This window comes from Odontomachus brunneus, unplaced genomic scaffold (assembly GCF_010583005.1).
Source record: "Odontomachus brunneus isolate Ranch 3 - 2012 unplaced genomic scaffold, Obru_v1 Obru_scaffold_141, whole genome shotgun sequence".
NCBI lineage: Eukaryota > Metazoa > Arthropoda > Insecta > Hymenoptera > Formicidae > Odontomachus > Odontomachus brunneus.
Window position 1 is genome coordinate 531,013 of NW_022639591.1, and position 11,763 is coordinate 542,775.

An 11,763-nucleotide genomic window follows, 5' to 3' on the forward strand; every position below is an offset into this window, starting at 1 on the left:
GTGTGCGTGTGCGTGTGTGCGTGTGTGCGTGTGTGCGTGTGTGCGTGTGTGCGTGCGTGCGTGCGTGCGTGCGTGCGTGCGTGCGTGCGTTAGTGTGTGTGTGTGTGTGTGTGTGTGTGTGTGTGTGTGTGTGTGTGTGTGTGTGTGTGTGTGTGTGTCTATATATAATAACGCATTTAAATTGAGAGGTCTAAATATATAAAAATAAAACAAAATAAAAAGAAATATTTCAAACATAAGTTGTAGAATTTCAAATGGGATATATTGTGAAATTATTAGTTTGACCTTTGAGTAGAGTATCAAAGTGAAATAAAAATCAACTTCATACTTTTTTAATGGAACTCTAATTTGTTAAACATCTACGTTTGTTACCCTTTTCATGACAAATTCAATGACCACACATTCAAGATTATTGGAGGTCAAATTTTGTGTGAGAAACAAAAAACTGATTTTGTTTAACCCTCAAACCGAACTACTGTTTTCCGTCAATGTAAACCGGATGTATAGCTCTATTATGTCCCCGTCTTATTAAATAACAGTAATGTACTAAAAAAATTCTGAAAAAATTTACAGAAGTTCATTGAAGTGTTAACTAAATGCAAAAATCATTAAATTATTAGGTGTAAATAAGAGCGGTCTTTTTAACATGATTTTGATATTTATTTATAAAATAACGAGAAAAACATGTTAATTTTAAAAATAGTCCTTATTTTCCACACACTTCAGCCATTTTTCGAGCAGCTGGGAAATCCCATTTCAGTAAAAAAATGGTGGTTTTGATTCAATGAAGTCAATGATGCTTCTTTCAATCTCCTCAGGAGATTTGAAGTGGGAATCGACCAGGTGATATTGCAGCGATCGGAACAGATAATTCGAAGAAGTAAAGTTTGGAGAATAAGTCGTATGAGAGAGGATTTCCCAGCTCAGAAAAGAGATGATTTCCAGGGTTGTTTTCGCCATATATGGCCGCACGTTGTCGTGCAGCAGAATCACCTGTCTAATTTCACTATCGATAAATAGTCTTTTTTGCTCAATTGCGTCACTTAAATTAATTATCTGTTGTTAGTAACACTGAACCTGAAACATTTTTGTAACTGGGGTTGCGAAAGACCCCAGTGTGGCCATTATGTGATTCTACAGAAGTGTGCACAATAAGAGTTAATTTAAAAGTAATACATAGAAAAGTAGAATCGTCCTTTTTACTTTGGGAGTGTAAATCGTACCTTTAAATAGCAATAGGGCACAAAAATGGAATATACCGTTATTCATATATTGATTTATTCTATACACTCACAAAAATATATCCAAATTAAAATCAAAGAGTTTGGATTCGCGGTGTTCAGAAGTAACATTTTCATTGGATTTGAGCAACTCAAAATAAAGTCGCAAGCAGAATCAAGTTAATGCATATTTAAAAGTTTAAAATCAACATGTCAAAATTCTCAAACAACGGAAAAAAATACTAATTTGAAACGAAATTATAATTGATTGAATGTGAAAGCACCGAACTTATTTGTACACCTAATATATAACAGTTTATTTTGAATATTTGTTTCTATTGTTTTTTTTAAATTGTATATTAATGCTATATCTAAAAAAATTTACAATTATTCGAAATTTGATTTATAAAAGCAATACTTCGGAAATTTTTTAGTACAAAGCCTATAATTGAAGAAAAAAAAATGAAATAATTGTCACTCAAAAGAAAAGGTAATTATTAGAGTGTATGAAAACAGGATATATTATAGTAGAAGAGATTAAAATTTAAAAAAAAATTACATATTTTTTTGTGTTTTTATAAAATCTATCATAAAATATAAATACTTAAAGCATTATAAGTATAAGAAGTAAATATAAAAAGTACAAGAAAAAATATTTCATATTTGCCATGAGCATAAAAGTAATCTTTCATGAGAAATTCACACAAAAAAACCTCATGAAAATGACAACTTTAGTCACTTAAACTTACAAGACTGTGTATTTTTACTAGAAAAATAGATACTAAAAAATTGTTTTGCCAAATTTTTATCGACGAAAACTAGACTTACAAACCATTCGTATTTACCACCGATTGAATAACTCGGTAAACAAACAAGAAGTAATTAGTTCCACCGAGCTTCTGGCATATAAGTTTACCTTTAGGTTACCTTACCTTACTTTTATTTTATCTTTACCCAGTTAGATCTTTGCGTCTAACAGACATGCATAATGAAATTTCTAGTCGAATCTCTTCGTATAACTTCGGCAAAGGATTTTATTCTGATCAGCAGTGAAAATCTTTAATCGCGTCAAAATATTCGTTCCCAAGAAGGTAAAAGAATATTTCTCCCAAGCGACACGCACTTATCATCATCTCGAATTTATACGAGAAGTCCCGCAGGAGGATTTTTAAAGTTCGAGAGATATGCAATATTCCGTGCTCTCTCTCCCTTCCCCCCTCTTTCTTCCTTTCCCTCTGGTTCTCGCTCTACTTCTTCATCTTTCTTAAACGTTTTATAATACCGACTATCAAATTGTCGTGTAGCCGTTGCTAAAATTTCATCTCTATCGCTCCGAATTATTTCGACTTATCATACTGTTAGACATACTTTTTAGTTCATTAATTTCAGCACCATAGCGCATATTTTTTTATTCTAAGTAGCAGAGCAAAGTGATTTCATTTGCGGTCACTGAACGTCCTGCGATACTCAGCGAACCACGAGCACTTAAACGGATCGTTTAGACACCATACGATATTTAATCCCCCGGCTCGATCCACCGAGGCTCGCCGCTATAGCGAGTGCCCTGTGACTCGAATTTATGAGAACACCATTACTGTATTATTTATGAAGACAAGAAGAAAGCGCGGGCGAACGTGGCAGTAATATCGAATCCGCCCACGAGAACTGCTAAATAATCCATTGCCATTTCTTTCTCTTTCGGAAATGCAAAAGAAGCGCAGGCCAATTTTCTAAGCTTTGCTCGAGATGCGTAGATTGAAGATTACTTTCGCGCGAAGCACAAACGGACTGTATACCCGTGGATGCTCGCGTTATCTCATTCTTTCAAAAATATGTAAGAATCTCAGGAAAGACAGAAATAGATTAAACGGTTATTTTCATTAAACGGTTCCAACTGTTATAATAATCAGTTATTTAAACACTCAACAACAGTTATTTAATTATTCGATTAAACTGTTACTAATAATTTGCTACAATATTGTTAGAAGACAAATTAACTGATTATCGATTAGTTCAACTAATTTTGTTATTGCTCCTGTGAACATTTAAGTCTGTTCTTTTTAGCTAAACTGCCTGAATTAGTCCAATAAGTTATAGTAAAACAAATATATTTTGCTTTAATCTATTGAAATATTTTAGTTAGATATTATTAGTTAGATATATTCCTTATATTTATATTGTGTTTTCTAGAGGAAATAGAAATTTCCGACCGGAATTGATTCCATAATACGTATTCAGGTAGTTCAGTTAAAAAGAAAAGACCTCTTATTCGATCATAAAATATTGGTTATTTTCGGTCGAAAAAACAGTCTAAATATATAAATATAAACAATCTAAACATATAAAATGTCAAATTTCGCATAATAATTGTTTAATGTTAACATATAGCAGACTTAGTTTAAAGTTTTAAGAAATTGGTCAATCATAATCAAATATGAGAAAAATAATCGACTATGATTCAATTTCTTATGCTTTAAAGTTTACTATATCTATTATAGGCCAGTACTCATAATAGATCTTCCGATTGAAATTGATCTTCCGATACCTCGTAGCCAATGAAATTATTCGTACAGTATCTGAAGACGAACTTCAGACGATTTTAAATATAAGATCCGATTATAAATATAAAATCCGATTATAAATACTGCCTGTAGATTCGGCCTAAACAGTTGATTCGGATCTTAAACATTATTGCTCTTGTAAAATTATAACTTGGTAAAAATAATCGTTTAGTTCATTAACCGTTATTTCTCAAAGGATCCCGCAATAAACATCATGGAAATGGACCTGTCGAAAATGGCTGAATTTGAAATATTTTGTACTTTTTGGGTCACTGAATAAAAATTTCTCTAGGCAAAACATCATATTTAGGCAGAAAATCAGCATTTTCGTCATTTTAACTCTTCAAATACATAAAATAGTAATAGTAATACATCGTCATTTTAACTCTTAAAATACATAATAATAGTAATTAATCCTTAAAAACCTGAGGTCAAACCAACAAAAATATCACTTTCGAATCAGTAATCAGTTACCATTATAAGGGAACAATATGAATTTTTAGTTAATAAAATAGCTAAAAAATAATTTGTTTATAATAATATTGTTTAAACAATTTGAAAACATTATTGTTTACAAGGACTGATTGCTGATTAGAATTCTGTAGGAAAAATTATGATGGAAATGTGTATATAGCATTTTCATATATAACACATTATTTGTTACAAAATTATCAATAAACAAATGGTTGATAATGAAACTTATTCCAGTAGCTGACCCTTATGTTATGAAATTAAAACACTATTATATATCTGCGATTAGTCTATAACATTATAATTACCATATGGAGTCTACCATATGAAGGTTGTAATTGTAGAACTTAGACTTCTTTGGGATGCTTTTTATTCGTGAGTCCCCTCTCTACTAAATAACATTTTAAATGCAGCTAATAGAGCGCAGACTATCAATCCAAATAATCTTACGGAACTAGCATAACAAATCATTTTTAACTATTTATTTAATCATTTTTTAACTATTTAACTATTATCATAAACAAATTATATTTTAACCATTTTATTCATAATGTCCCATTATAATAGTAACCGCATTGATCCGAAAGTAATATTTTTGTTGGTCTGACCTCAGGCTTTTAAGGGTTAATTACGATTTTATATATTTGAAGAATTGAAACGAGGAAACTGTCCATTTTCTAGCATTTTGCCTAAGGAAATTATGCTATTTTTGCCGGGGCCAATCTTGATAATGTTTTCTACGAAGTCCTTTGATAACGGTTACTAACGTTACTTCTCGATAACGATTATTCAATAACAGATAACGAAATAACGCCCATCCTTAGGGAAAGATGTGTAACACGTGTGCGCACTCAACGTGTTTACTCGTGAATAAATGCGATATCTTTGTGAAGCGTTCTAATTTGCCTAAGGACCCATTAATTACTATTGGAACACGTATCTTCGTGCTCGGTTATATCAGCATCAAAGGTACTGCAGTACCTTCGACTACCGCCTTCATAAATTTAATACATGGAAACATCCCACGTCGTGCATTTAAATGAAGTTTGCGGACTCAGCCGAAGCTTAGGCGTTAAACTTCACTTTAAACAGCAGTGTATGTCGTTGCTTATTGATTACATCCCGATCCTAAAGCGATTATACCCAGGAGCTAAACGATAAGGCCTTAATACAATATAAAAACGACTGAGTGTTTCTCCAAAAAAGCGCGAAACACTAAGAGAAAAAGAAACAGAAGAAAAGAAACTTTTATAAAAATGTACTTTAAAAAACTCAAAATAAACTAAAATAAATTACAAAGTTTACCAAGGAAGTTACTTTAATAAACTTATTGTGATTTCGAATAAAACTTTAAGTATTTTTTGTTTAATATATTATAAAAGATTACTTTAAGCGAACTAACTCGTTAAAAGAAATTTTTGTATCGAAAGCGATCATTTATCCATGTTCTGACCACGCTAAACGTTTCTTAACTTTGACGATCGAGCGACATACGGTGATCCCAATGGTTCTAGGACTTATGCTTATATAATGTAAACTTATAGTATTTACAAAACATTATAATATATTTACTAGCAAACATAGAAGTGACGGAACAACATTAAATATACGACGATCAAATAATATATATTATTAGTGGATCAGTAATTTTGTCACTGCTTTTAGATATTTAACAAAATATTATAATTAATCCAAATAAAAAGTAGTTTAAAATAAATTACTCAAAATTATACATTTTGGAAAAGTATAAGAAACTCTGTGAAAAAAAATCGTACAGTAAAAAATAAAAATACGTTTTATAGGTGAAAAAAAGCACTTTAAAGTGGCGTCAATGAAATTGAAAAATAAAATTTCGTTTGATAACAAAAAATTGGTAAATATGGCAAAAAATGCAGTTTTTTACCCATATTACTCGATTTATCTCAAAAATCTGACATGATGGGCATTTTTTATTGGCAGATTTGGCTTCAGCGATCTCGAGTTTACTAAGAATATTGGCCTTTATCGCCGCAGATTTTTTTATTGAACTATGTAATCATATAATGAATTATAAAACATAATTTTATATATTTCTATCCGATTTTATATAGTTATACATAATTATACATTAAATGTTTTTAACGAGCAATTAATAATTGAAGTGAGTTTAATTATCATCTTATCAAAAGTAAAGTTAAAAATATATTCGCAAGTTACTCAAATTTCGTAGTAAATAAATAATCCTTCTAAGTTCAATAAGTTCAAATAAACTTTATGTATATGACTATTAAAATACTTTATAAAACTTTAAATTATTTTAAGTAACTTAAAAAAATTGTAAGTAAATTTTCATAAGAGAAATTAATCTGTGAAAATCTACACACGATTTTATCGCGTTAGTTAATGTGATTACTATTATTACGTGCAATTATCGGTCACTATCGCACACTAAATCTTCTAATTTCTGTATCTTAACGATATTTAGTAATAGTATTTTTATTATTAATAACTGCTTACTAATAATTTTATTATTAATAATAAATTATTAGTAACTTTATTTACTTATTATTAGTACTTTTATTAGTAAACTATTAATAATTTTATTATTATTGTTAGATTGAAGTCGTTTTGCGCACGCGCGTTACGAGCGCGCATTCAGAAAACTGCGCAAAAATAATTAATTTCATAAATATACGCGACACATAAAATCGTTTGCTATTAATTTTTTCATTAAAAATCATGATAATTAAGTACAGGGAAGGCAGCTCCAATGATCTTGATCTTAATATATGTTATCAAGGATATGTCTCTGAATAACATTCAAAAGGATTTAATCGGCGCTTGTTGTTTATTAAAAAGTTATTAACAAAAGAATTCACAAAATCAAGATACAGATTTTTTAGGTAGAATTGTAGTATGTAGTCGTTAAACATGATATTTTCAGTTCTCGCCTAGACGTAAGTATTCTTACTATATAAATAGAAATATACTATATAAATAGAAATATACACATAATATAAACAGATTCTTTACTAAAGTGACAAGAAAAGGTCGTTTAATAATGTAAATGGAATTACGATAATAAAAAACAGGATTTTATTATTACTTATTTTATGCAAGTGTATAAAAACACTACAATATAGTCACGGAGAACACAGTAAACGCATTAAACAATTCCTAGCAACTTTCAGCTAAAATTAATAAAACAACTTATAACAACATACGACAAGATACATATAACAGTAATTATTGCATAATATTTTATTTCATGATAGCATCTTTGTAAAAAATTATCAACGATATCCCATTATACCCCGTGGGCCCCAAGTTTCCCTACGTGTATTGTTTACCATATTTCAATGTATACTGTGTGCAAGAATTACATTCAATTTATAAAACTTTTTTGTTAATAACTTTTTAATAAATAACAAGTGCCGGCTAAAACCTTTTAAATGTTATTCAGGGATATAACCTTGATAACGTATGTCAAAGTCATTCGAGTCGCCTCCCCTATACTAAATAATTACAAAAATCGTTCATTTAAATCAAAATTAAAAAGTTTTGCAAATATTAAGACGAATTTAACATCGGCAGTTTAATGCAATGAATCTTTTAATCGAATAATTGGGCAAGACGGATTTAATATTCCAAAATATTATAATAATTTTGCACCGCGCGCTTCCTTTTATGAAATATCCGAACTATGCCTATGTTTTTCTTCATTTTTTATGGAAAGCAACAAAATTAAACACACGTTTTGCCATTCCGATATGTTACAGGTGTCCAGTAGTGAGTATTTCAGCGTCAGCTTCGAAGTAGGCGACGACGCAGCTTCCTTCGATCGCGAGGAGTTTCTGCCAGCCACGAAGGGGACTTATCTAGCGTGAGTGAAGCATTATCATACTTTTAACACTTCACACGTTTATACGTACACGCGCCACAAAGAACAATAGATTTCAGATGCTGAATAGTAATTGGATGCTATATATAAGCAGACGTCCGAAAAATATCACTTATAAATATTCTGAGACGAGTATACACGCTACACGGAAGCGAGAATGGTGTATTATGTTATATGACTTATAAATCTCTTATAAGACTCGTTGCAAGAAAAAGAGAGACAGAAAGACAAAGAAATGCGAAAAATGCAAACTATCCGAGTTCGCGACACGATTGTTTTATTACAATAGTCGATTTCTTTACGACAGGCGAATAGCGAGCGATCAGTTTCATGAAAATCAGTGTTATTTACCATTATTACTTTGCGAGTTACAAACTTCTTTTTAGTCCTGTTTTTACAATCCAAATGTTTTTATATTCTAGTATCTGCGTGATATCCAAATATTTCTTAGCTCGCGAATATTATCAGAGTACTTACAAGGGAACCGTCGAAATTAGTCCTTCCCCAATTTTGACGGGCTTTGGACATGTTATATAACATTAAAAAATATTAGACTTATATCTTTTTAGCTGCATATCTCAATATTTAGGAATTGAAACAATTTCTCGAAAATAACGTAATTTTTAATTTTTAGCGAATATCTTTGAAATTTTTAGATGTATAAAAAAATATTTCATATAAAACTTTTATAGTTTTTATCCTTTTTATAAAGATATTTTTACATTTTTCGAAAATGCAAAAAAATGTTTTAATTTACTCTCACTACTACTCATTATCTTTGCAAGATTTAAGAATGTTATAAGGACGAAAATTAAAGAACATTAAATCTATCAATGTTTCAATATCTATCAATCTATCAATTTTTGGGAAAACGTAATAATAATGAAAAAATGTTTGAAAAAAGTCTTGAAATCATCTACAAGAATATAAAATAAAATATCCATTTAAAAAATTTTAGGTAACTTTGACTTGACTTTGAAAAGATCATTCAAAGTTAAGTTCGTATTATCATTACGTATCCCCCTCAAAATCATGCAACTTTTATCTGAAAAATTTTTGCCTATGACAACATGTCTAGGAGTTATAGAAGGGATATTAAAATGTATTATTTAAAATAGTATACTCTATATGTATATAGGTTCGATAGCATCCGTACTAAAGCTAATATATCGTTAGAATAGTTCAGGATAAGTAATAGGAGCGGTATATATACTTGCTCATAATAAGTTTAAACATTATATAAAATATAGATAAAGACAGTAGTAACCCATATTTAGATATTTTCTTTTAACATTTGAAATAACCAGATATTCGGACATTAGAATAATATTCGAAGGACTTAAGGTGATGCTGCTAGGCTTGTTTTCGTAAAATATTCTTTTCTTCTAATTGCATGCATAAAACTGCAAATGCTTTTACAACGTGAAAGTATAAGCGATAATGAATGCCGCATACTAAAAAGTTGCATCGAAATCAACAAAAAATTTTGTATTTACTATTAAAAATGCGATGCAGGTGTCATATTTAGTTTCATGTGACAAATTTAGAGCTTCAAATACATAGTATACGACATAAAGAAAACTTTCAGGAACATTATGAAGATATTGTAAGTGAATTTTAATAGATAATTTAAATAAAAAAAGATGAAGATTATGAAGATTATGAAGATATCGTAAGTGAATTTTAATAGATAATTTAAATAAAAAGAGAATTCCAGTAATAAACAATATGTATGCTAGCGTTTAATGGTTACGTGGTAAAGAAGACTTGATTTTTAGTTCACGCATGTCTTGGAAAAAAGCGCTGCATCTTGAGCTAGCTATATATATATATATATATATATATATATATATATATACGGAACGAAGACGATCGTCAAAATGTCACATTTGATAAGCGTGAACATGTTCGCGCTACTGTTGCACCGCAGTATTTTTTCATATATCGTTCCTTCACAGATGTTATGCAAATATGTGTGCTACGTTGTCATTTCAATTTTCTTACATATAGACGGTACGTAAATGTGAATATCACGTTGCCGATATTCATATTCTCTCCAAGAGAGCCTTTCGCTGCTTTTCTGATGAATTCTTCAAACCGCTTATATACTGCACTGAGAGAAAAAATAATTGGAATAACTATAATCGCACTATATTTTATAGTTCGTTTTGGCCTCAAACATATATTTATAGTTCATCTAAACATGAAGATATAGTAGAATGAACACAGATTTATAGTCACCATCTTATTATTCTATATATATGAAAGAGCACCTTTTGGAAATATAGTTATATGTACCTATATGCCAAATATTCCAATTGCATTGACTATATAAAATAGTTAATTTCTCTTACCATTCAATATTTGCCACTTTATTACTATATTTTTTATTTCAAATAATTTTAATTCTTGGTAAAAATTTTACACGGGTCAGTTATACTATGCTTATATTGTAAATATTACAAATATTATGGTAACATTTACTATAAAAATTATATTCCTAACTATAATCTTTTTACTATGCCATTATAGTTCCAAATATCATACATTTTTCTCTCAGTGTGGGTGCATCAAAGAAAGTTTTTTCGAAAAATATATTATACGCATTAGAGTAATTTACGAATATTGTTTTGAAAAATACATGTTATCTAATATGTGAGCTTTCTATATAATTTTCAATGGAAATTAAAATTCAATATTTCACTATATATTCGCACTCAATTTTATCATATAAATTGGAGCAGTAATTGCGCTGTAATTTTTGCAAAAGAAAATCAGTGTCACGATAGCAATAGTTCTACATCGTTTTCATCCCTGAGTAAGGAATGCTGTATTTGATTTTTGCATGTACCTTCACTATACAAAAGTATTTTTAATTCGATCAAGTCAATACGCATGTAGAGAGAACTAATCTTTGCAGAAAGATTCAATGTCATGATAGTAACTGTCTCTTATCGTTTTTCTCTTATATTGAGGAATGCCCCGCTTTATTTTCGCACGTACTTTCACCATGCAAAAAGGTTTTTAACTCGGCGCATGTAGAAAAGACTAATCTTTACAGAAAGATTCGGTGTCATGATAGTAATCATTCCTTATCGTTTTCCTCTCATATTGAGGAACGCTTCATTTACGCACATACTTTCATCATGTAAAAGGATTTTTAACTCAGCGCATATAGAAAGAAGTAATGCAAAAAATAATGCAAACGGCAAAAGTTCCACATCGTTTTCATTTCTGAGTGAGAAATAATCTACTTCATTTTTGCATGTATTTTCACCATACAAAAGCATTTTAATTCGGTCAAGTAAATACAAAGTAATATTTGTAGGAAAATCTTGTGATATCGACATCCTTGCAAAACTTTCGTCGTGCTGATTGTACTAAATCAAAAACCCTTTGACATGGTGAAAATACGTGCAAAAATAAAAGAAGAAGTTACTGAAAGAAGAAGCTGAAAGAAGTTTGCAGAAAAATTCGGTAATTTTGTTATGATAGCATTTTCTTATCGTTTTCCTCTCATATCGTGCAATAAATGCTCCGCTTTATTTTTGCACGTATTTTCACCATGTCAAAGGGTTTTTGATTTAGTACAATCAGCACGACGAAAGTTTTGCAAGGATGTCAATATCAC

At 30.0% G+C, this 11,763-nt stretch overlaps 1 protein-coding gene across 25 annotated transcripts in view; it reads left to right on the plus strand.

The window, feature by feature from the left end:
* LOC116850282 (pleckstrin homology domain-containing family G member 5) overlaps window positions 1–11,763 on the plus strand; it is a 734,731-nt gene that overhangs the window by 386,529 nt on the left and 336,439 nt on the right. For all 25 annotated transcript variants that reach the window (XM_032828362.1, XM_032828366.1, XM_032828360.1 and 22 more), the window contains one exon: window positions 8,011–8,114. In XM_032828362.1, the coding sequence (XP_032684253.1) occupies window positions 8,011–8,114 (104 nt within the window). The remainder of the gene's footprint in view (window positions 1–8,010; window positions 8,115–11,763) is intronic.